Below are 27,408 nucleotides of genomic sequence, written 5' to 3'. Positions count from 1 at the left end.
GCCAGTTTATCGCGCACCAAACCTCTAATTTATCCAGATCAGATTTGCACATTCTAGTGGTTCTCATTCACTCTCTGCCGCCCCATTAATTACAGAGCAGCTCTGCTGTTTGCAATCTAAGATCTCATTTCTGTTTCTCTTTCTCTCTCGCACAAATACTGTCATGTTGGGACTATATATATATAGAGAGAGAGAAGATGGATTAAAGGCTTTTTAATGGTTCTTTGCAGCATTTTGGGTTCTGTTATGTTTTGCTTTATAGAGTTCTTGAGTTGGACTTTTAGTTCTTTTGAGATTAAAAAAGGTTTTTATGAATTAAAAAAATTGTTATGAATTCTTCAGATCAGCAAAGGAAACAGAGACCCATAGAACCTACAAAGTTTCTTCTATGGCATAAGGAACTTACAAAAAAAAAAAACTATTATTGTGACATCAGGCTATTAAAACATTTTTGGACTGTTCATTTTTAAGAATGCAGATGAATCCACAACATATTTCTCAAAAATGTTAGCTTTTGTTTTGCATTTCTCTTTTTTTTTTCATGCTCAACCATCATTATTTTCAAAGCTTTTGGAATCGTCTCTGTTTCCATGGAACTCTGGGAACGCAGTGATTGTGGGATGTTTGCTGAGTTGCTTCCTGCTGGGAACCAGACAGCATCCTGTCAGAGATGCTTTTAATATTTATTTTCTGCGGTTTTATTCAAAGTTTGTTTTTATTTGCATCATTGTTTGTGTGTATTCATATAGTAATGTGTATAAGGCTGCATGTCTAAGATGTTTATTTTTTTTTATTTAAAATATATTTTCCATTTGTTTAATTTGATTAATTTTCACTCTTGACTGTTAATTTTTCTGCTTTCAGTTTAGTCTTAGTTTTTCCAGTATATTTAGTTTTAGTTCATTCACAGCTTAAAACTATTTCTTTTTTTCTTTTTCTTTTTGAATGAATTGCGGAAAAAACCTCCCAGATCCAAGGCTGCTGAAAAGTGACTGGCCTCTTTTATCACAATCTCTTCATCCTTGCCTCTTTGAGAGAGAGTAGATTATAGTAATGCAAAACGAATCTGCAATAAAGGATGTTGAGCAAATATAGCTGTTGGAATCTTGAGAGAGAGAGAGAGAGAGAGAGAGAGAGAGAGAGAGAGAGAGAGAGAGAGAGAGAGAGAGAGAGAGAGAGAGAGAGAGAGAGAGAGAGAGAGAGAGAGTTCAGTAAGAAGGATTCTAGGATTCTTGCTCTTCTAACTCTCTCCTCTGGGTCACACCCAGGGATTATAGGCTTTCTTAGTACACCATCATTGAGAGAGAGAGAGAGAGAGAGAGAGAGAGACTTTTTCGTTGAGACATAGTATTAAAGCAGCAAAAGATTGCCTGTGTATGTCACTGCATGTCTACTGGATGTATGTAAGACTTGATGAGTATTTTGTTGTGAGTGTGTTTGGAATATGAGGTAAATGTCTAGATTTAAGCTGCAGTGTCGATCTGAAATCAGGTGAAATTCATTTTCAAATAGAAAGACTAAAGTCTGAAATTAGTTTAGATGTCTTTTCATTGTGAATGTTTCTGAGCTGCTACTCTTGTAGATTGTTTTTATAATATAAGATTATCAATACATCAGGAATATGTTTCCATATTTGATGATGCCATGTTAAAGTACAGGGATCATTTTAAAACACTATAATCAGATGAGACGATACATGAGTCTGAGAGGTATGATATTAGGGGCAATGTTATCGTCGACAAACAACTGAATTTTATATAATAAATGCATCTAGGAATCAAATATATGTTGGATTGCAACATGTTTACAGCACTGAAATAGATTTATTGAAAAACTTTTGCCACTCAATAACTCAATTCAGAGCCAGACATATCTAATCTTAAGAATCTTAAACTGCGTAATGTGAACTAAATATTATTGCAACATTATTTAACCAGCCATTGGTCAGTGCTATGGCGTTGGAAGTGTTTGTTTCTTGTAAGTTGTAGGGATGATTCATGATCAACCTCCATTGTGCCCTTGGGTAAGTCACTTTAATGTTATAGTTTGTGTGGAGCTAGACCACAACATGGGTTAATTTCATGCATTAGGAATAATTCTAATCATATTTATCTCTGTAATCCAATATTGAAAATAAGAGCACCCACACAAATTTCAGTTAACATTCACAGTCACACACAACCCCATATGCATATTTCTTCAATTTGTGTTTGTATGTTCTTGTCACATCTTAAAATTGGGTGATGAATAATGTATTTTTAGTGAGTGGGTTGAAAATTCACGCTTTCAGAAATAATATTGGCAAATTTTTTTGTAACAGCATGATGATGAGAGAGCGAGAAAGAGGTGTACTGCGCTTGTAATTAGATGGATTCTGTGTGTGCGTGCAGGTGTTTAGGACTGTTGGGAAAGCAGTGAACTTTCCATTATGAACTGATAATTCCTCTTTTTCTGTCACTCAAACTTTCCTCTCCACCTTAGTCCTAATACTTTCTTTCTTCTACTCATCCTTTCACCCCGTGGCTTTGTCCATTGCAGTAATTGAGTCCTGAATGGACAGTTCATTAGTGCAGTAGCTGCTCCAGAATAAGGTGCCAGGAATAGGTGATTCTGCTCACTCAGCACTTCAGTTTATCCTTCAGTCTGGTCTCCAAACTCAACTGCCCAATTGATAACATTCAGCTTCAATTTACCTCAGAACTGATCATGCTGATTCAAAATGTACAAATCTTCATGAAAAACGTACCTCAACACAGACCCTCAGGATCAATGTGCCTCAACAGACACCCTCAAGACAATGTTCTTCAACACAGACCATCGGAAACAATGGGCCTCATTTATGAAACGAATGAATGGCAGAAAATTGGGCGTGTGGCTGTTTCTACGCAAAACTTTTTTTCAATATGGATGTGAGCAATGACTACGATCAAATCTCACATCAGGTCTCAGCTCGTGTACGCAAGATTTTGAGTTAGCGTGAACCTGGCATAAGTTAGCATAGTAAGTCTGGTGAAAAATCATCATTAACCGTTAATGACTAGATTAGAATGTCTAATTAAATTAAATTAGAATAGATTGGTGTCTGTGACCCTGACCCATTAAAAATACCACAAATGTTTTTTTCCAGGGGTTTAGCTTTACATTCGCAAATAGTAGCATAAGCAACAGCACTTGTGAATGGAGAAAAACAAAATAAAATTATATAAAAGGAATAAAATAAACGTAAGATGATCTCTGCACTCGTATCTGTGCTAGTTTCTACCTTAGATTGATAAATGAGGCCCAATGTGCCTCAAAGCAAACCCTCCAGAACAATGCATCTCAACCTCAACACAAACCCTCAGGAACAATGTGCCTCAACACAAACCCTCAAAAACAACGTACCTACTATTATAGGATTTGTTAACGTTTTGAATTAGCTTCTCTGCTTTCAGTTATTATTGTTTCAGTTAAAGGGATACTTCACCGTTTAGCATTAAGCTTTGTATCAGTAGAATACCGGTAGTATTTTCGAATGACCGTGCTTCCCTCCCTCATGTCTCCCTGAGACGAGAGATTTCTGTATTGTGTGCCTGGGAAAAAAAAACCCTCAGATGACGCAAAAATCGTCATTTTGCGTCATCGGAGGCTTTTTTTTCCAGAGGCGAGAGACTGCAGCCAGTAGTAGCTAGAGTAAGCGCTAGTTCCGCATGTTTTCAACCCGCCCATAGGGGGATCTAACGATAAAACGGCATCTTTTCAGTTTCGAGTCAACTAGTAGCCTAGTATCATTCCTTCCTATACTGCCCTCTGTAACCTGTAGGCGTGGCTTGGGAGGGGCCTCGTAGGGCAGCGAAGCAAGTGCATTCTGGGAGTTGTCTTTCATCCACATGAGCCAAAAATAAATTTTCTGGCTTTTCTCAGTCTAGAAGGCACCAACTTCTAAAATAATTTCACATTTCTACTACATAAATAACCCAATTTAAATACACATTCATCTTTCCAGCGGTGAAATATCCCTTTAACAATAACAACACTGACTTCAAACCAAACCACAACAGACCTCAACACAAACAACAGACCTCAATATAGACCTTCAGGAACAACAAATCTCACCTTAATCATGTATTATCAAACCATTCCTGTTACTGTATCTCCACTGTCTTTTTCTCTCAATCTCACTCTCTGTATCATTTGCTTTTTGTCTGCATCTCACTTTCCTTCCGGACTGTTAGACTTTCTTTTTGTCTTTCTCATTTGGCAATTATGTAATATTTTCTGGTAATAAGAGATCTCTCACCCCTGTTCTTGCAGTATGTAAAGGCTTGCCCACACTTGCCGCGATGTGACCAAGACAGCACAGACTAACAGATTCCATTCATTAACAACCAGAGTCCCGCTTGTGAACACGGGAAATCTCACAAAATTTCTCGTGGTCAAACGTGACTTTAGAGCAAACAAACGTGGCGGACGACGGGCAAGAAGAAATGGCGATAATAGTGTTTGGACTGTTTTTACCGAAAATTTGTGGGGGAAAAAAGAAAAGGTTTTGGATGTTATGCTTCTGTCTTCCGTGAGCTCGCTTTCTGATTGAGTATTGTGTCGCTCCACGTGACAATCTACAGATTGCGTGTGTTTGTCTTTGGGGTTCCCCCCACACTGCAGAATTTCTGATTGTAAATATTCAACAATTTACTATTTGAGATCAGTGCTCACAGCTCACACCATAGGAACACAACAGCTCACACCATAGGAACACAACAGCTCACACCATAGGAAAATCTGATAAAATAATCTGTAGAACCATCAAGATAATCGGGTAAACTTGATTGTCAGAAGGGGAGAATTGGGTACAAAATCGACCCTTTATAGTGTGTGGGAGCCTTTAGCAGTTCAGACACATTTCTTAATGGCCTCTTACAAGACTCTAATTAGCCTCATTCCTAACTTTCATTTATGGCCTTCCTTCTCTTTTTTATTATTCCAGAGCAGTATTTTATCACCCACTATCTCATCAATACTCTCACATACTTCCAGCTGACACCTCCGACAGCACACACACCAACAATTAGACTTTACAATGCATCATTTCTGTCAGGGGATCTAGAAGTCCAAGCGATATTGATCTCCTAAGCTGTCAGGACAGAATGCCGTCCGTATCCTGGTAAAGCCAAACAGTAGATTGAAGATTTAAGCTTTCAAGTGACCTCAACCAAAGGTCAATTTCTGCTGAGGCTTCATGGTGCAAATAACAGCTGACCATCTCTTAATGTTTTTGTCTCCATCTCTTTCTCTCAGTTATACTGCCAGAATGGTGGGCAATGGAGTTCGTGCTCAAAGACAGAATCCAGAAGTAAGGGTCCGAAGTGCTGACCCTGTGCTTATGGATGTCAAAAACAAACTCGAGCTCTTCAACATGGTAAGGAATATTTTGATTTGCTGATGGTACTGCACATATCTGCCACAGCTTAAAGCAATAGTTCACCCAATAATAAAAATTCTGTCATCATTTACTTGCCCTCATGTCATTTCAAATCTGTTTGCATTTCTTTCTTCAGTGAAACACAAAAGAAGATATTTTGAACAATTGAATTTTAAAATATCTTCTTATAGTTCACAGAAGAATATTAAAACGCGGAAGATCAACTAATCAACTTACGTTGTAAGGCTCGTCGCCTTCCATTATGAATTGCGCTCGTTCCTGTTGTGTTTCTTCAATCTGACAGTTGACGGCCCCCACTGACTTCCATTGTAGGAGAAATAAATACTATGGAAGCCAATGGGTGCAACCAACTGTTTGGTAACAATAAATGTAATAAATGATGACAAAATGTTCATTTTTGGGTGAACTATCCCTTTAAGACCACTAAATGCAAAACTCTAATACATTGTTTGATTTACAGATGAGTGTTTTTGCAAACTTTTATTAAAAAAAAAAGAAATCTCAACTTTTCCAACGATAATCGCATCAGACCGTGTTGTCGTCCCGCTGTAGGCAGTCTGAAGAAATGTGCTGATGCCTTCAGAAACTTCTTTCTTGTTGTTGTGTTCTCGTTCTGATAGACCTGATGGAGCAGTCATGCATTAACGGCGTGCCAGAGAAAACAAGGGCAGATGGTTCTTTTATGGATGTGAATTAAACAATAAGTCCTGATGTTCTTCAAAATTAACTAACAGATGAAACGTCCACCTAATTACCGGCACCCGGTACAGACTCTGAGACGTGTTTTACAGCTTTGACTGTGGAGGATGGGAGTTTTACATGTCACATGTGGAAGTCAGGCTGATTCGGATGGGAAGTAAAGGATTAAAGAGGAGAAATGAGGACTGGCAGGGGGGCTGTAGAGGGAATCTGTGCAGAGTAGTCATCTGACTGCCATGTGAACCAGTGACATCATCAGTAAACAAGTGTGAGAACATAACGGACTTATACACACATACACAACAGTGTTTGCATTCATTTTGATAATACAATGAAAATAATCCAGTTAGTCAAAGCTATCATAAGCTGTAAATGGATTTATAATTTAGTTGCTAATATAGAAGTAGCTCCAGTTATGTTTATTAGTACGTTATTAACATATATTTTTAAGAAATAAGAAAAACACCATGTAGAATGGAAAATGGTATTATTTTGTTAAACTGCAGCTGCCTGCAAGTAATAATAAGGTAAAGTCAATTTTACTGTTCTGGGTTTGACTGTTTTGTTCTGTCTCAACTGATATTCGTCATGTCTGATAGCCATCAGATCACTTATTTCCAAACTTGCCTTTAAACTAACAGAGAAATGAAATAATTTATGGAAAATTACTGATATGGGAAGAACATAATGTTTATTGTATGTCTCTCTCTCTCTCATATTCACCCCTGTTTCACCCTGGTAAAGTTATGAATTTCATTTTCCCAAATGGTGAGAGAATTTCTCAACAGAAATATTTGATTTCACATTCTGATTAAGAATAGTAAAAACCACCAGAGGAATCGGCAGTGTTACAGTCTCAGCGCAGAGAAAGAGAACGGATAAATTGATCCTGTGTTCTTTGGAGGTTTGAATGGTTAAAGAATTGGAGAGAGTGACAGAGAGAACGGGAGAGTTGAAAAGAGCAGAGGTTCAGAAAACAGGGTTCTTGGATGGTAAAGTGCTGTTTTTGTCATGCTAATATCAGGACGGACACTGAAAGACTTTCAGAAGAAAAGATGATTTTCCCAGAATCCCCTGAGGTGCTGTGTGGCAACAGTCTGTCCAACCTCTCCCTCTGAAACCTTTCTTTCTTTCTTTCTTTCTTTCTTTCTTTCTTTCTTTCTTTCTTTCTTTCTTTCTTTCTTTCTTTCTTTCTTTCTTTCTTTCTTTCTTTCTTTCGCTCACTCGTTCGCTCTGATTTTCTTTTGCTCTGATTTTCTGTCACTTTCTTTCGCTTGCCTGCTCTTTCTCTCACTCATTCTTTCTTTCACTTACCCTTTCTTTCTTTCGCTCGCCCTTTCTTTTTTCGCTCACTCTTTTTTTTCTTTCTTTTGCTCTTAATTTTCTTTTGCTCTTTTTTTCGCTCTTTTTTTCGCTCGCTCTTTCTTTCGCTCGCCCTATCTTTTTTCGCTCGCTCTTTTTTTCTTTCTTTTGCTCTTAATTTTCTTTTGCTTTTTTTCGCTCTTTTGCTCGCTCTTTCTTTCGCTCGCCCTTTCTTTCGCTCTCTCTCTGTTTCGCTCACTCACACTTTCTCTCACTTTCTGTTTTTCGCTCACTTTTTCTTTTGCTCACTCTTTAGCTATCTCATTTTCTTTAGCAAGTTTCTTCTTCTTTTGCTCTTTCTTTCTTTTGCTCTTTCTTTCTTTCACTCTTTTGCTCGCTTTTTGTTTCGCTCACTGCACTCTTTCTATCTCTTTCTGTTTCTTTCACTCTATTTTTCTTTTACTCTTTCCTTTGCTCACTCTTTCTCTAGATCTCTCATTTTCTTTCGCTTTTTCTTCTTTTGCTCTTTCTTTCTTTCACTTTCTTTCTGTTTTTCTTTCGCTTTGTTTTTCTTTCTTTCACTCTTTCATTCATTCTTTTGGTTTTTCATTCATTCTTTCACTCTATTTCTGTAGATTTGTTTATTTTCGCCCTATTCACTCTAGTTATTTTGCTATTTTCTTTCTTTCTTTTTTGTCTCTTTCATTATTTAACTTTATTTAGCTATTTATGTCACTCTTCTTTTTATTTTGCTCTTTCATTTAATATTACTTTATGATTTTATCTTGCTATTTATTTCTTTTGCTCTCTATTTATTTCGCTCTTTCTTTTGCTCTTCTTTTTCTTTCAGTCTTTTTTCAATCTTTCTCTAGCTTTTTCTTTCTTTATTTCTTTTTCTTTAACTATTTAATCTGCTCATACTTTCCGTTGCAGTTTCCTTCTCACTTTCTTTTTTGTCCGTTCATTCATTCATACCTTCTTTTGCAGTGATAGTAAAATGGAGCACGCTGTCAGACGGTTTAGTCTGCCTCATACACACATACTGTAGACTCTCTCACACACTCATATCAGAGTGACTTAACGTGTGTATAAAAGTATAACGTGTCAGTCAAGAGGCTTGAGGTGATCTCGAGGTTGTCATTGATAGGCACTTACTAGAAAACTGTTAGGGAGGTTTTTTTCACACTGGGGTTAGTTTTTGGTGCAGCTCGAAATCATTATTAGAGACGTATTGTTCACATCTCTTGTTTTGCCCCTCCCATTAAAGCTTAATAAATATGTCTGATTCCCCGTAAATATCCCTGAAGGAATCTGGAGGACAGGCCAGCGGCACAGCTGCTTTTGGGTGTGGAGACTCAATAGCATCTCTGTTCTTATGGTGTGTGTTTGTGTGTTTTTCAACACACACACAGCATGTCATCACACCCATGAGTGTAAATGTAGACTATATGGAGAAGAGGTTTTCACTTTTAGACCTTGGCTAGTGTTGACCTGCTGCACTACTGTTCTCTAACACCTGCTGTACAGAAAGTCTGCTTTACTGTATTACAGAAAACTCATTTATTAGCCATCCTGTTTGGACTGCCAGTACATTTGTGTGGATTTTGTTCTCGAGTTAACACATAAATTAAATGAATAGTTCACCCAAATATGAAAATTCTTTCAGAAGTTTTTCTCTCTCATGCTGTTCCAAACCTGTCTGACTAACTTTCTGCCATGGAACATGAAAGGAGAAGTTTAGCAAGAGGCTATTTTTTAGAACAATGAAAGTAAGTGGTAAGTGAGGTATAGGGCCAGATTTACTAAACAGGACAAATTAGCGTGAGAGCACAATTCCGTAAAAGCACAGATGGGAGTGGAAAGTTCTGCGCGTGATCTACTGATGACACGCAAATTAATGAACACAGACGCAGCGGGATCATTTCCATAATGACTAACTCAATCTACCAAAAGCAGCGCAAATTTTTTTTGAGGGAGGGGGGGGTGGTGGTGGTGGTGGTGGTAAATAATGGCGCAAATACCAATATAATGAATAGCGCAAATTTTATAAATAATCTTGCATAAATAATCCTCCTCCCATAAACCTTTTCACGCTTTCAGCATGGGAACGCGAAAGTTTTGCGAGGGAACGCAAAAGATTTGAAAAAAAAAATTCTCCCATCACAAATTTTTTTCCACCACCACCACGTCCCTATAGGGGCTCCGTAGATTTATGTAGATTTGTAAATATAGTAGATTTGCTTATGTTGCATCATATTTCTTTTTACGTGGGGTTTGTAGTGTTGAGCATTAACCAATCACACACGTTTCTGTTGAGCTTATGAATGGAATGTCCAATCAGAGAGTTTTGATTCGTCACCGTAGAGAGAACGTAGGAGTCGTTCAGTGCGTGCGCTCACTGACTGAATTCTAAATCTGAATTTGTGAATTCTCTTGTTGTCATAAACAACAAAGTGCTGAAAAGATGCAAGTAAGAGATTCATTTTGCAGTGTAGACAGCTTCAGCGATTATAATGGTAGTTTTTGCGAAAATGCATTTTAACTTAACTTAAGTCATGGACCGCTTCAGTGTTCTTTGCTCTCTTTCTTCCCAGTTTGAATAACCGTTTTGTTTTTCATGCTACTGAAATAACTAATGTGAAGCCTTCATTTTCTTATCCATAAATAGAAATAAACAAATTCATAAACGATTCTTAGCTTGAATATGACATCCTTTTTCCCCACAATTTTTTTTTCTATTAATCAACATTAATAATATATAATATAATAATCATTATTATCACAATATCGATTGAATCAACATTACTGATTTTTGTCATGATATTTCACCTCTGAGTTCCTGTTTTTTAATTCATGGGCTATTTACATTATGCAGTTGTTGTGTAAATACATGTACAGTAGTACATGTGCAGCATTACACAGTCTGTGTACATAAACATAAATGCCATGTCAGATGCAGCTTCTGTTCCACCTTTGCAGTATAAAGATGGCTTTTGTTGATGTTAAAAAAAATTTGATTGGTAACAGTGTAGACTCTATAGCATTGTGATTGATTGGTTAAATTTAAGTATTTGGCATAAAAACAACAACAACAACAACACAGATACATTAAATAAGGTAATTATAAAATTTTCTCTGGCAAAGGTTAAAAAAAAAAGACTCTGGAAATCAATTCCAGCGAGCAAATATTGCCCCTTAATGGAAAAGTTTATTTCTGACCCTGTACAATGCTATATTGAGGTTTTATGGCCTTATTTCAGTGACTTAGATTCACTAAAAAATTCACTAACCACACATACAAATAATTTTCTCAAAAATACAAACTTTTACATACATGCTGCTCACATATTATTGTAGCAGAGTTTGTGCTGAATACAGTGCTTTAATTAACAGAAATAAGCACAAATGTCAGAAACACCCCCAGGGCCCAGAAAACACCTCAGACCCCAGAAGGTTCAATTTTATTATTATTTTCATATTCATATTCAAATTTAAACTACACATGAAATGTTGGAGCTTTGGAGCAGGGAGAGTTTTTCTCTAGAGTAAGTATCGTATTGACTCATTACTTCAAATATAGTGCTTGGGTCCTTTTTTTCTTTTTTGGAGCTTGACAGCATCTGACTGCATTAAATGTTAATGTATGTTACAGAACAGCATTGCCTTACATCTTTTTTTAAAGGAAGAAATTTTGCAACAACATGAGGGGTGAGTACATGATGGTCATTTTCATTCTGGGTAAACTGTTCATTTAGGCTCCTTTATATATTTTTCTTTTTGTTCTGACCGTTCTATTTCATTTGTTACAACCTGGTGCTGAAATCCTCACCTTTAAATATCCTATCCATATCACACAATGCTTACACTCACACACACTGTGTGCAGTGTTGATTGTTTCAGTCATCTGTCTGATTGGGGTCAAATGTGTGTGTTGATCAGTTAGTCTGGTTTATCACTTGATCTGTATTTTTCTTAACGGCCCATTCTGTACCGGCAGGGTATCAGGTGTGTGTGACCGCAGCATAGTCGTTTTCCGTATCAAAGGCTTGTCTCTTGTCTGAGGCCTCGGGGAGAACAAAACACACTGTTTGAAGTGGGTAGAGAGATCTACAGCTCTATAAAGAGCTCACTCAACACTCACTACTGCCTGTCTTCTGCGCATCACATATATGAACATATCTGAGTTTAATGTGGGCATAATATCAACAACAGTCCAGTGAAGATTAAAAAGGGATTAAATGAGCCACTTTCAATGCCATTGCACTTTAACCGATATATGCACACCAGTGACTACACATTAGTTGAATTCATATTAATGAGAGTAGCTTGTAAGCAGCATATAATTAGGTTAATGAAGTACTTAGTGGTAGAATTGTTTACTGTGATTAATATTTCAGTTTTAGCTTAATTCTATTGCAGAAAAAACAACATATTTTAAGCAGTATTTTATCATTTTTCAATAAAAATATGTAAACATTAAGATACATTTAGTTAAGCAAAATTAAATAATATCCTATTTGTCTATGTGGTTAAAAAACAATTAAATTATCTCAAAACAAGTATTGCGCTATGCACTTTTAATATGTTTAGATCTTTGTTTTGGAAAACAAATGACTGATTTCTAAAATAATGTTGCTGTGATGTGTCATGCCTAGTAGCGCTCTTTAACTGTAGTAAAGGTACTTTAACGCATGGCCTTTTAGGCTTATTGCTTTTGCATCAAGCTGTGAGTGTTATGAATCTGAGAGCACTTAAATAACTAATGAATGTTTCGCATCTGTTCCAGCCTGTGCTGTCCTGGTCAACTTATTTGTAAGTCATTTCAGAGAAAAGCTTCTGCTAAATGAATAGACATAAATGTAAATATGTTGTTAATTTAGTCTGTGAGGAATTGTCTTGTTTTCTCTCTTGCATTTTAAATGATTGTGGAATTCATGGATGCTGTTTATTTAGACAAACTGCCTCAAGTTGTATAGCTTTAAAATCTGATTTGATTCATTGTTTGTTTGTTTGTTTTTGTAAATGCATAAAATAAATGGGAGCCCCTTAGTTAACCTGTTGGACAAAACGCTAATGAGAAAATTGTACACCAAGATTCTTTACAGAAGGATCACATTTAATCATCAATATAATATAAAATGTCTTATTCTTGTTATGTATTTATTTTAGTTTTTTTGCATTATGATAGTATTTTTTATGACAATTAACCACATTTAAATAATGTCAAGTACAGCAATCCCAAAAAATAATTGATAATATATATATGTGATATATATTGACTGTATATATACAGTCTTGTGAAAAAGAAAGGACACCCTTTTGAATTCTATGGTTTTACATATCAGGACATGATAAAAAAAATCATCTGGTCCTTGGCAGTTCTTAAAACTGGGTAAATACATCCTCAGATGAACAACAACACATGCCATATTACACCTCATGGTTGATTCAACAAAAACTAGGCCAAAGTGGAGAAGCCATGTGTGACAAACTAAGTACACACTACCTGCCTGCATAGTTTTTTAAGAGGGTGAGTAGCAGTCAGGCACTGCTCATCAAATATGGAGATAGAATTGTGTCTTTATTACATGCGAGAAAATAAATGATCTGAGAGAAAAAAAAAATTTGAGAGAAAAAGTTTCATACCAATAGCAAAAAATAATAATATTTGAGACTAAAAATAGTTTTGTGAGAAAGTATCTCATCTTTTCTTAATGCATGTCTTCTCTCCTTTTACTGCATCTCATCTCTTCTCCTCTCCTCTCCTCTCTTCTCACTGCATCTCATCTCTTCTCCTCTCTTCTCACTGCATATCATCTCTTCTCCTCTCTTCTCACTGCATATCATCTCTTCTCCTCTCTTCTCACTGCATCTCATCTCTTCTCCTCTCTTCTCACTGCATATCATCTCTTCTCCTCTCTTCTCACTGCATATCATCTCTTCTCCTCTCTTCTCACTGCATCTCATCTCTTCTCCTCTCTTCTCACTGCATATCATCTCTTCTCCTCTCTTCTCACTGCATATCATCTCTTCTCCTCTCTTCTCATTGCATCTCATCTCTTCTCACTGCATGTCCTCTCTTATTCTCTCACTGCATCTCATCTCCCCTCACTGCATCTCTTCTCTTCTCTTGTTTCTTCTCTTTTCTTCCTCATCTCCTCTGCACTACTCATTTTGTCTCGTTATCCTTGTTCATTCCATACAGCTTGATTCTCTGTGATTCTCAGATGATAATCTGATGTTCAGCTCTCACAGGCCTCTGATGGCCCACTGGCCGCTCCTGACAGTGTTCTATCATGTTCTTTTACTGTCTGATGGACAATATTTCACAAAGCTTCATGTGAAATCATGACTCCCTAATGGCTCCATACAAACAGCACATAGTTTGCATCCGCGGAAAATGTGAGCGTGTTTGCCAGGCGCTCTGATGTCTGTGAAATCCCTTTTCCTTCAGGAGTGGATGTCACTAACATGAGAGCTGGAGACGTGACAGAGAGAAAAAAGAGGGCATTCTGTGGCTTTCATACTGCTGTTTGTCACTCTTCTTTCTTTTTCTCTTGCTCGCTTTTTCTTTCGCTTACTCGCTCACTCTTTCACTCGCTCGTTATTTTGCTCTCTTTTTCATCTCTCTTTCTTTCTTTCTTTTGCTCTTTCTTTCTTTTGCTCACTCGCTCTTGCTTCTCGCTTGCTTGCTCTAACTTTCTTTTGCTCTTTCTTGCTTGCTTTCTTTCACTTCGTTTTTCATTTGTTCTTTCTTTCTTTCTTTCTTTCTTTCTTTCTTTCTTTCTTTCTTTCTTTCTTTCTTTCTTTCTTTCTTTCTTTCTTTCTTTCTTTCTTTCTTTCTTTCTTTCTTTCTTTCTTTCTTTCTTTCTTTATTTCTTTCTTTCTTTCTTTCTTTCTTGTCTTACTTGTCTGTTTCTCTATGTCTATGTAACCTTTGTCTGTCTATCTGTCTGTCTTTCCATTATTATGTCTGTCTCTTTCTCTTTCCATCTCTCTGTCAGCAGTCTCTTGTACTGGTCCTCATGAGGTGATGGAGTCTGGCTGTGTGAGGGTGGGACTGTGTGTGTGTGTGTGTGTGTGTGTGCTAAGCAGCAAAAACCCTCTTCAGGGAGTCGTGAGAAAGAAATCTTGGCCTCACACATGCACACACTGCTGCTCTGTTGCCCTTTAATGTCTTAAGAATGTCTTCTCGCATGTTTGTCAGCTCTCTAGTGAGCTATTGTCCTGCTCTCACACAGATTTATAAACCCGATCACTTTCTCTCTCTCTCTCCTTCTGTCTGTCTCTCTTCCTTTTTCACTCCCTCTCTCTTGTTCCCTCACTGGATGCCAGGGTGTGGTAAATATGTAATATTTTACCCTCATTTTGGTCATTAACTCCTGGAATGTGTTTTCTTGAACCCTGCTGGGGTTTGTTCAACAAACCAGCATGAACTATTAGCCACTTACACACACACACACACACACACACACCTCGACCTGCTCTTACAAGAGGAACGGTCACTCTGGAAACCTGGGCTTTGCGGTGAATAGAAATTTTAGTGCATATGGGAAGGAATTTAATCTTGTACATTCCACTGGACCTGTGTGTGTGTATGAGAGAGCTTCTGAGGTCTTTTAAGGTTTCTGGTTAGAGTGGTTTATTGTATATTTTTAGGAGTTAGTGCTTTGAAAACATTTACGGAGTAAGTACCTGATTTGTTATTGGACGATTCCACAGTGGAAAAGAGAGACCTTATTTCCGTCCTCATGCATCCAGTCTCGGAACCATTCTGAACTTACAGATTACTTATTTTAACACATGAAATATTATCATTTAAAAGCTGGACAAGCAAGATGTCTTTACATCGGCTTTGTTCAGACAGGCAGCAAAAATCAGATTTTTTTTCCTGAGATTGTAGTCTGAACAGCAGAAAAAAACCCCATGAGATTTGATATAAACCACATCTGCATGTGGTTTGAAATCCGATTAAAATCAGATTTGGAAAGTCTGAACAGTCGGATCAGATTTTGTGTTTTTTTCATCGTCTAGCGTCAAGGTTTTTTTTATTTATTTATTTTTTTTTTTTTCACTGCCCACACTGAAAGTAAAATACTGTGCGAATTGGCATACGTTAGGTTGATGGTTTGATGGCCAACCCTTGACCTTTGAATGGTAGTTTACCATATATTTAGAATTACGTTTTGTTTTCATAATTGAAGCATAACGATTTTGTGAGTTTTAGGCTTAAATAAAATTATTTTAAAGATGCTTAGATATTTTCATGAGACAACACTCATACGGTTTAAGAGTTTTTTTTTTTTTTTTTTTTTTTTGCAGTGTTTTATGTAGATGTTTGTGTAGATGTTCACATGCTTGCATCAATAGTGACTTTTGCAGGAATGTTCCCGTTGCAATATTTAACCTGGAGGCTGTCCGATCTCACTTTGGAAACGTCTTGGAGCAGATGGCAGGGCTAGCTGTGATTGTTGTTCTCTTAGGATGTGAATTTTGGCTCTGATCGTTTGCGAACAGGAAGAGAGGGACACACACAGGCGATGATTTTAGTTGCACATTGAACTCCCATTATGATATCTGCCTTATTGAGTATATAGAGTGTGAGATGTGACTTTCTCAGTTTGCTCTGTACTCAACAGGGTGGCCATACTCAAAAAGGGCAGTAAATCTAAGGGCACCTAATTTGGTTGATCTTTAGTTCTGTAATAATTTAGATCTCATAGTCTAACAAGCACAATTTCAATTAACTTTGTTGGCCAAAACTGTTATCTAAATTCCAAATGTTCCCTATGAATCAACTCCATCACCTTTATCTTAAATATTCCAGGTTCAGAAAGTTAATTGTTGATTGCCATAAAACATTTTTTTTTTACTTGTCTTTCAGTTTCTGAAAACAATGTTGGAACATATTTAATTAAACTTGTCAACCTTGGCAGTTTCAGCTTCAATAATGTGTCGCTTTGTCATTCACATAATTGTAAGTAAAGAGAGGCCTTCAGACAGTTAATAAGCTGTTACCATGGTCACTGCAGTCTTTTATTCTTTAATTAATTCTTTACAGTGTGTCTAATTAGAGAGCTTTAGCGAGAACTGAGTCCAGAGTGCTTTCTATTTAATGCATTTTAGAGACTGTCCGTATTGGTTGAGATCTCCACAGGTTTGCTGACTCAGTCACGACACTGCCAGCCAGTCCATTACCGCATGCATATGTAATTCAATTATTCATTTGGCTACTTTGCATGATTGCAAGGTTAATTGGTCTATAAGGGCTTTGATAAAAAATACTCGTTTCTGAGACTTGTTTATAAGCAGTGGTTGACTTTTATTTGACCTAATGGAGTACAGAAAGTAAAATGTTTTTATAGACTTTATTAGTTATTCATTTTGAACATTTAGGTTTGATTCCTGTAAAATTCCATTTATTTGATTTATACTGTGTCAGAGTAACATTTAAAAGGTCACTTCTATTCAGGCTGTAAGTTTTCTTTCTCTAAACAGACTCGATTTTAGTTTTGAATGACAAATTTCTACCCTCTTCTGTCTTTATAACTTCTTTATGTAAATGACCTCTGTTATGATTGGCAAGCACATACTTGTTCATGTTATTTGAAGAGTAATATGGGCGGTCATGCGGTTGCTTATAGCTCATAGTTCTTAATGATTGAATCAAGCAAACTTGAGTAGAACAGGCAAAGTTTTGCTTTACATGAATCAAAGCATATAGGTGTAAATAAAGTTGAAGTAGTCCGAATTGAGCACCTTGCATCTCTGAATTGTTTGTTTATTATTAAAACATTGAATTACATACCTTTTCATATTTATTAGGAACCCTGTATCTGCATTTCTACAGCAAATACCATAGTATTATATCAGGGGTGATTATAATGATTTCAATACAAATATCATTGTGCACTTTAAATCTGTTCTGTGCCTTTAATTGAATCAATTCTTAGTTGTTTGAGAAACAGCATTTTCTCTAGTAATTAGCCATGGGTTTAATAGTCTGATATATATATATTTTTTTTAAAGAAATAGTTTGTATTGAGAATAGCTAACTTAAGATTTGTTTGCCGACTAACAAAAGTTGTTCTGTCACTCAGCTTGGAAACACAGTAAAATTGCCTATAGTTCTGTGTCACACACTTCTTGATTGTGTGAAATCATAATCAGTTCCCTTAAAATCAGGTAGGCTGGAAAACAGTGTGTTAGAGTATGTCTGTATATAGTACATCCAACTCTATTATTTCCTTAGCTCAAAGAAAATCCTGTTTTCCGTGATATGTTTCCATTATATCTTTCATTATGCTAGGGGTGAGGAGGTGTGTGTCTGTACCGGGCTGAGCGAGTGTGTGTTTGTCTATTGATAGTGTGGCAGGGCATGTTCTCAATGCAGGAGTACTATGTACCAACCAATAAAATAGATTAGCAGACAGGAATAGATTTGGCATCAGGATGCTGAAAAGCATTTGCCATCATGACCGGGAGTTTTTACCTGCAAGTTGTACGCTCAATTTCTAGATTGGTGGTTCTCAACTGGTGGGTCATGACCCACAAAAGGGTCAAATGGCTTTTCTAATAATGGCACGGACAGTAGTGGAAAAAAAGTGGTTGGTAAATGCAAATGACTCCCAGTAACCATATAATCATACTTGGTGAGCGTAAAATAACAAACTTATAGATTTTGTTGTTGATTTCAAAGGTTGTACACAGAATCAAAATCTGTCTCAAATAAAATTCTTGGTAACGCTTTAGTTTAGGGTCCAATTATTAACTAGTTGCTTATTATCATGCATATTACTAGGATATTGGCTGTTTACAAGCACCTATAAAGCACATATTAATGCCTTATTCTGCATGACCATATTCTACAGTACATCCCTTAATCCTATCCAATACCTAAACTTAACAACTATACTAACTATTAATAAGCAGTAATTAGGAGTTTATTGAGGCAAAATTCATAGTTAATAGTTAGTTAATGACCCTAATCTAAAGTGTGACCAAATTCTATATAGCCTATGTCATATCAATAATTTTGCATATTATTACATCAGCGCTTCCATAAGAGGTCATTAATAAGAAAAAAAAAAGGTTTGAGTGGGTGCATGTGTGTGCATTTGCAGTGTTTGAAACACTTTCTCCAGAGCACCAGTTTAGGTTACGTGTCATCATCTGTGTTTGCGTCAATCTGCACATGACTGAAAGGCATCCACGTGCTTTGTCAGGACAAAGTTAGAAATCCCAGCAGTAAGGGTTGAGTCGTGTGTGTGGAGCCGTTGTCATTTCTGTCCATTAATATCGTCTATATATATTTATCTGTGTGTCTAACTCCTGGCCAACCTGCTATATTTATCTATAGCTTCATGTCTCTAGCTGACTCGTAAGCCCTGGGCAGGGGGTGAAAGGTCACTGTGAGCGTGTGCAGCCTGCCCGCTCCTGATAGTGCTGACTCAAAAGTTAAAGGGTCATGTGAGTTTGACCTTTACATTGACATTTATTTCCCCAGTGGGCAATTCTGTGCAAAGTGACTTTCAAGGAATTGTATATAGCAAGTATGTTGTGACATTTAGTCCTCTGCAGGTAGTGAAAGATTAAAATCAAATGATTTACTTTACTATAGTCAGAATCTTATACTGAACGAGAAGGAATATCTAAAGTGAAATGTCAGTGGAAGGATTAATATGGCAGTGAAATGGATTTTACTGGATGTAGGCCTATGGGGTCCAAAAGTCTGAGACCACTTGTGAAATTGCCTCTATGATGTATTTTTTATTATAATTCGAATGAAAAGTTGGGTGAAAAGGAAAAACTTTGTTTATTTCCAGGTTGAAATGACAAATCCCAGACTTTTGGACTCCACTGTATGTACAGTTTGTGTGTGTAGGTTAAACATATCTTTGCTTGTGCTATAATAAACCAGTTTCACCCGTTCCATGGAGCATCTCTGGCCCTAAACCAGTGCTTGAGGTGTCCAGGGCTTGATTTAGAAATGCCAAACACCCTGTGTTCGCAGATGTGCCTGGGTCAGACCTGTCGTTTAACCTAGCTATATTTTTAACATCGTTTTTGGATTAACCTAGCTTATACAGTAGCTTCGCTGTTGAGTTAGTACTACCAGCTGTCATTTAATATTGCTCAATATTTCAATTTCCGTCATCAAAACTGCACTTGAGACAGAAAGTACTATGGCATTACCATGTTTTTTTGGGGGGGCATGTAGTCGCAAAACCTGTCCAAATTTTCATTTATTACTACATACTCTACTGTTCAAAAGTTTGGGGTCGGTAAGATTTTATAATGTGTGTTTTTGTTTTTGTTTTTTTTTAATAAGTCTCTTATGGTCACCAAGGCTGCATTTATTTGATCAAAAATACAGCAAAATCAATTTAAAATAACTGGTTTCTATTTTAATATATTTTGTCATGCAATTTATTCCTGTGATGGCAAAGCTGAATTTTCAGCAAGTCCAGTCTTCAGTGTCACATGATCCTTCAGAAATCATTCTAATATAGTGATTTACTGCTCAAGTAATATTTATCAACGTTGAAAACAGTTGTTCTCATTAATATTTTTTGGAAACCGTGATGCATGTTTTTTTCAGGATTCTTTGCTGAAAGCAATTTAAAAAACAGAATTTATCTGAAATATTTTGTAATATTATAATTTCCTTACTTTTGATCAATATAAATGCATCCGTGCAGAATAAAAGTGTTAATTTCAAGAAAAAAATATAACTGACTGCAAATTATCATCGTCTGCTTGTTCTCACACGTTATTGTAATTTGTTCAGATTTGTTTGGATGTATCAGACCTTGTTCTATATGTAATGCACATACGTTTTATACTGATAAATACTTATGTGATGTGTTTTTCTTTTTCCTTTTAGGAGATCCAAGAGGTCATGCCAGGTGTGGGGCACAGGGAATCCTGGGACGACACGGGCAGTGGGGAGAGCAGTGGCGAATGTGATGATGAGGACGGTTGTGAAGGTTCCGGAGAGTCTGTGGCATCTCCCCGTGAGTTAACAACAAAAGCTCACCTTCATCAGGGCTTCCATGGCTGGTTTGTGCTAGTTCAGTGCTGGTCTATCTGACAAGGTCTTTCTCGTGAAGCTGTTTGTCTGCTGGTTTAGATAGTTAATCATTCTGGTTGGGAGAAAAGGATAACATATGGGCCTACTGTTAGCTATCCCAGTTTTAGAATGAATGCTGGCACTATGTCCTGAAGGGTTGCTTGTACCTCTAATGAGACTGTTTGAGGAAGCAACTTATGTTTTGGTTTGGCTGGTACACAAAAGTTTGGGGTCTGTAGGATTTTTTTGAAAGTAATTAACTGATTCATTCAGCAAGGACACACTAAATTGATAAAAGCTTAAAAAGTGACACCAAATATATTTATAATGTTTTCAATGTCATCAAGATATCCTGAAATTGTTTTTATCACAGTTTCCACAAAAATATTAAGCAGCACGACTGTTTTCAACATTGATTATAATAAGAAGTTTCTTGAGCAGCAATTCAGCATTTTAGAATGATTTCTGAAGGATCATGTGACACTGAAGGCTGGAGTAATGATGCTGAAACTTTAGCTTTGCATCACAGGAATAAATTACATTTTAAAATAATTATTTTACATTGTAATTCTATTTCACAATATTATCATTTTTCTGTAGCCTGGCAAGCCAGACCTACATCAAGATGTTACGTCTGGCAACTCACCATAGACACGGCTCAATCCGAGGGGCGGAATAAACGTCTGTCTTTCAAATTCACTCTGCACGCAATAGGACAGCGCTTCAACCAACCAGAGCGTTTTCACAACAGCGGAGCTAGTTGATAGATTCAACTTTTGCCATATCTGGCCGGCAAAACTACGAACACATCTTCCTTTTTTAAAGAATGACTTAAGTGCCGTTCTATGCTCTTTTATCAAAGAAAAACTTAACTCCAAGTCCTCCAGAGTCGCGGACAAAGCCGATTCGAAAGACCGTTCTCCAGCAGCCGTCATTCTTTGTTTTCAAGTGGCAGGTAACCGTCGCAACTCTGTTGTTATTATGTTAAAGGAGAACTCCGGTCAATTTTAACATTGAGCTCATTTTTTTGTACATTTGGAGTGCTGTCAATACAGAGAACAACGACAAAAATCGGTGTTGCCTACACCGAGTTATTCTATTTTTAAAATTTGCACCCTGTTGACTTCAATAGGGCAAGTACTAAACCTGCTTTTAGCCTCTTAACATCCTTGATGTGTCATTACAAGTGCACAGAAAATGTGAGTGATTCCTTCTGAGTGAACACGAGTGGATCTGCCTGCAGTAGATGTGAAAGAAATGTATAAAAATGATGTTATTTAAGCCAGCGCAAATACCTTTGTTTACATCCTGTTTTCGGGTGAAGTCCAAAGTAGTCGATTGCCGAGTTCACGCGCATAGGTTTAGTACCTATGATCACGCGCGTGAACTCAGCAATCGACTACTTTGGACTTCACCCGAAAACAGGATGTAAACAAAGGTATTTGCGCTGGCTTAAATAACATCATTTTTATACATTTCTTTCACATCTACTGCAGTCAGATCCACTCGTGTTCACTCAGAAGGAATCACTCACATTTTCTGTGCACTTGTAATGACACATCAAGGATGTTAAGAGGCTAAAAGCAGGTTTAGTACTTGCCCTATTGAAGTCAACAGGGTGCAAATTTTTAAAATAGAATAACTCGGTGTAGGCAACACCGATTTTTGTCGTTGTTCTCTGTATTGACAGCACTCCAAATGTACAAAAAAATGAGCTCAATGTTAAAATTGACCGGAGTTCTCCTTTAAGCCCGCCCCGCCTACTCTATACACGACGTGATTGACCTGACCCAATTTAGGTTTTTGCAGCTCGAAAGTCAATGGGGAGTTGCTAGACTACCCTGGCTGCAAAATACATTTTGCTGCCGCTAGGGTGCGTCTAGATTTCTAGGCTAATTTTACTGTATTTTGATCAAATAAATGAAGCCTTGGTGAGCATAAGAGACTTTCAAAATATAAAAACCAACCCCAAACTTTTCACTGGTATTGTACATCTGGAACAATACAATCAATCTGCAATCCTGCAGCAGCCGAGCAACTGCTATTGAGATGGATGAGAAATATATTTATAATGTTTTCAATGTCATCAAGATATCCTGAAATTGTTTTTATCACAGTTTCCACAAAAATATTAAGCAGCACGACTGTTTTCAACATTGATTATAATAAGAAGTTTCTTGAGCAGCAATTCAGCATTTTAGAATGATTTCTGAAGGATCATGTGACACTGAAGGCTGGAGTAATGATGCTGAAACTTTAGCTTTGCATCACAGGAATAAATTACATTTTAAAATAATTATTTTACATTGTAATTCTATTTCACAATATTATCATTTTTCTGTAGCCTGGCAAGCCAGACCTACATCAAGATGTTACGTCTGGCAACTCACCATAGACACGGCTCAATCCGAGGGGCGGAATAAACGTCTGTCTTTCAAATTCACTCTGCACGCAATAGGACAGCGCTTCAACCAACCAGAGCGTTTTCACAACAGCGGAGCTATTTGATAGATTCAACTTTTGCCATATCTGGCCGGCAAAACTACGAACACATCTTCCTTTTTTAAAGAATGACTTAAGTGCCGTTCTATGCTCTTTTATCAAAGAAAAACTTAACTCCAAGTCCTCCAGAGTCGCGGACAAAGCCGATTCGAAAGACCGTTCTCCAGCAGCCGTCATTCTTTGTTTTCAAGTGGCAGGTAACCGTCGCAACTCTGTTGTTATTATGTTAAAGGAGAACTCCGGTCAATTTTAACATTGAGCTCATTTTTTTGTACATTTGGAGTGCTGTCAATACAGAGAACAACGACAAAAATCGGTGTTGCCTACACCGAGTTATTCTATTTTTAAAATTTGCACCCTGTTGACTTCAATAGGGCAAGTACTAAACCTGCTTTTAGCCTCTTAACATCCTTGATGTGTCATTACAAGTGCACAGAAAATGTGAGTGATTCCTTCTGAGTGAACACGAGTGGATCTGACTGCAGTAGATGTGAAAGAAATGTATAAAAATGATGTTATTTAAGCCAGCGCAAATACCTTTGTTTACATCCTGTTTTCGGGTGAAGTCCAAAGTAGTCGATTGCCGAGTTCACGCGCATAGGTTTAGTACCTATGATCACGCGCGTGAACTCGGCAATCGACTACTTTGGACTTCACCCGAAAACAGGATGTAAACAAAGGTATTTGCGCTGGCTTAAATAACATCATTTTTATACATTTCTTTCACATCTACTGCAGTCAGATCCACTCGTGTTCACTCAGAAGGAATCACTCACATTTTCTGTGCACTTGTAATGACACATCAAGGATGTTAAGAGGCTAAAAGCAGGTTTAGTACTTGCCCTATTGAAGTCAACAGGGTGCAAATTTTTAAAATAGAATAACTCGGTGTAGGCAACACCGATTTTTGTCGTTGTTCTCTGTATTGACAGCACTCCAAATGTACAAAAAAATGAGCTCAATGTTAAAATTGACCGGAGTTCTCCTTTAAGCCCGCCCCGCCTACTCTATACACGACGTGATTGACCTGACCCAATTTAGGTTTTTGCAGCTCGAAAGTCAATGGGGAGTTGCTAGACTACCCTGGCTGCAAAATACATTTTGCTGCCGCTAGGGTGCGTCTAGATTTCTAGGCTAATTTTACTGTATTTTGATCAAATAAATGAAGCCTTGGTGAGCATAAGAGACTTTCAAAATATAAAAACCAACCCCAAACTTTTCACTGGTATTGTACATCTGGAACAATACAATCAATCTGCAATCCTGCAGCAGCCGAGCAACTGCTATTGAGATGGATGAGAAATATATTTATAATGTTTTCAATGTCATCAAGATATCCTGAAATTGTTTTTATCACAGTTTCCACAAAAATATTAAGCAGCACGACTGTTTTCAACATTGATTATAATAAGAAGTTTCTTGAGCAGCAATTCAGCATTTTAGAATGATTTCTGAAGGATCATGTGACACTGAAGGCTGGAGTAATGATGCTGAAACTTTAGCTTTGCATCACAGGAATAAATTACATTTTAAAATAATTATTTTACATTGTAATTCTATTTCACAATATTATCATTTTTCTGTAGCCTGGCAAGCCAGACCTACATCAAGATGTTACGTCTGGCAACTCACCATAGACACGGCTCAATCCGAGGGGCGGAATAAACGTCTGTCTTTCAAATTCACTCTGCACGCAATAGGACAGCGCTTCAACCAACCAGAGCGTTTTCACAACAGCGGAGCTATTTGATAGATTCAACTTTTGCCATATCTGGCCGGCAAAACTACGAACACATCTTCCTTTTTTAAAGAATGACTTAAGTGCCGTTCTATGCTCTTTTATCAAAGAAAAACTTAACTCCAAGTCCTCCAGAGTCGCGGACAAAGCCGATTCGAAAGACCGTTCTCCAGCAGCCGTCATTCTTTGTTTTCAAGTGGCAGGTAACCGTCGCAACTCTGTTGTTATTATGTTAAAGGAGAACTCCGGTCAATTTTAACATTGAGCTCATTTTTTTGTACATTTGGAGTGCTGTCAATACAGAGAACAACGACAAAAATCGGTGTTGCCTACACCGAGTTATTCTATTTTTAAAATTTGCACCCTGTTGACTTCAATAGGGCAAGTACTAAACCTGCTTTTAGCCTCTTAACATCCTTGATGTGTCATTACAAGTGCACAGAAAATGTGAGTGATTCCTTCTGAGTGAACACGAGTGGATCTGACTGCAGTAGATGTGAAAGAAATGTATAAAAATGATGTTATTTAAGCCAGCGCAAATACCTTTGTTTACATCCTGTTTTCGGGTGAAGTCCAAAGTAGTCGATTGCCGAGTTCACGCGCATAGGTTTAGTACCTATGATCACGCGCGTGAACTCGGCAATCGACTACTTTGGACTTCACCCGAAAACAGGATGTAAACAAAGGTATTTGCGCTGGCTTAAATAACATCATTTTTATACATTTCTTTCACATCTACTGCAGTCAGATCCACTCGTGTTCACTCAGAAGGAATCACTCACATTTTCTGTGCACTTGTAATGACACATCAAGGATGTTAAGAGGCTAAAAGCAGGTTTAGTACTTGCCCTATTGAAGTCAACAGGGTGCAAATTTTTAAAATAGAATAACTCGGTGTAGGCAACACCGATTTTTGTCGTTGTTCTCTGTATTGACAGCACTCCAAATGTACAAAAAAATGAGCTCAATGTTAAAATTGACCGGAGTTCTCCTTTAAGCCCGCCCCGCCTACTCTATACACGACGTGATTGACCTGACCCAATTTAGGTTTTTGCAGCTCGAAAGTCAATGGGGAGTTGCTAGACTACCCTGGCTGCAAAATACATTTTGCTGCCGCTAGGGTGCGTCTAGATTTCTAGGCTAATTTTACTGTATTTTGATCAAATAAATGAAGCCTTGGTGAGCATAAGAGACTTTCAAAATATAAAAACCAACCCCAAACTTTTCACTGGTATTGTACATCTGGAACAATACAATCAATCTGCAATCCTGCAGCAGCCGAGCAACTGCTATTGAGATGGATGAGAATGGTTATGGACCTCCTTGTTACCTATTTATATCCAGGATATGTTAAGATTAGTAATGTTAGTGTAAGTAGTTGCATGGAAAAGAATTTTAGGTCCAGAGCAAATGCTAAAAGGAGCCTTCTAGACCTCACAAACAGTCACATGATGTCATCCGTATACTCAGGTGTTGAAATGACCACAGAGACCACCCAGGGGTACAGAGAGATTGTATGACCTTCTCAGACTGTCTCAAATGCAGGTGCTGAGGTGGTACCTACCATTCCATCATCGGTAAAATGGCCACAAAATGGCCTTTCTTTTCTGCTCAGAGCCATAACACATGACCCACGGGTTCAGCGTAGACCTCGTCTCTGTAGCATTTCTCAACCACTTTGAAACCCAATCTTCACTCGTCACTAAAATCACCCCGCTGGGCCTTCCAGCAGCCATCTTGCTCTCCCGCACCAATTTCCCCTAATCTTCGGTTAGCACTTCAGGGTGCCACACATCAAAAAAACAGGGTACATGAAGAGAAGAGGACATCCCTTTATCAGCGGCTGAAAAACATTCCAGGGTAGAAAGAGACTAGGTCAGTGAGAGCAAAACTGTTTGGGAGGGGAGACGAGATATGAAGAATGCTGCTCATCCATCATTCTGCATTTCTCCAAAGGCCACAGGTCTGACTTTAAAATGTCTGACACCTGTAGCATTGATCACATCTCTCAGACAGCAAGACCAGCTGTTATGGCAGTGCACTTAAAAGATTTGTAACTCAAACACATACTGGTCGCATTCACACAGCAGCACAATACGGTTGCTAGCTCTGTATTTGACTGTATTTTGAGGAATAGTTCACTTAAAAATCAAAAATTCTGTCATCATTTACTCGCCTTCAAGTTGTTTCAAACCTGTATGAATTTCTTTCTTCTGCTGAACACAAAGGAAGATATTTTGAAGAATGTCGGTAACCACAAAAAGTTGATGTACCCTATTGAAATACTATGGAAGTCAAGGGGGTCCATCAACTGTTTGGTTACCGACATTAAAGGAGAACTCCGGTCAATTTTAACATTGAGCTAATTTTTTTGTAAATTTGGAGTGCTGTCAGTACAGTGAACAACGACAAAAATCGGTGTTGCCTACACCTTGTTATCCTCTTTTTAAAATTTGCACCCTGTTGACTTCAATGGGGCAAGTTTTAAACCTGCAGCAATCGATTGTGGAGTTCACGCGCGTGATCATAGGTAACTAAACCTATGCGCATGAACTCGACAATCGATTACTGTGGAATACAGGTACAGGTATGTGCGCTGGCTGAATTAACATCACTTTTATTAATATGTTTCACATCTACTGCAGTCAGATTCACCCGTGATCACTCTGAAGG

At 37.6% G+C, this 27,408-nt stretch overlaps 1 protein-coding gene across 3 annotated transcripts in view; it reads left to right on the top strand.

The window, feature by feature from the left end:
- gpc5c (glypican 5c) overlaps positions 1-27,408 on the top strand; it is a 121,758-nt gene that overhangs the window by 67,022 nt on the left and 27,328 nt on the right. For all 3 annotated transcript variants that reach the window (XM_081374592.1, XM_081374593.1, XM_081374591.1), the window contains 2 exons: positions 5,278-5,398; positions 20,310-20,439. In XM_081374592.1, coding sequence (XP_081230718.1) covers positions 5,278-5,398; positions 20,310-20,439 — 251 coding nt within the window. The remainder of the gene's footprint in view (positions 1-5,277; positions 5,399-20,309; positions 20,440-27,408) is intronic.

The sequence above is a fragment of the Scardinius erythrophthalmus genome (genome assembly GCF_964197995.2).
Source record: "Scardinius erythrophthalmus genome assembly, chromosome: 9".
NCBI classification, from domain to species: Eukaryota; Metazoa; Chordata; class Actinopteri; order Cypriniformes; family Leuciscidae; genus Scardinius; species Scardinius erythrophthalmus.
Note: the sequence above shows the minus strand (reverse complement) of the source record. Positions and strands in the feature narration are given on the sequence as shown.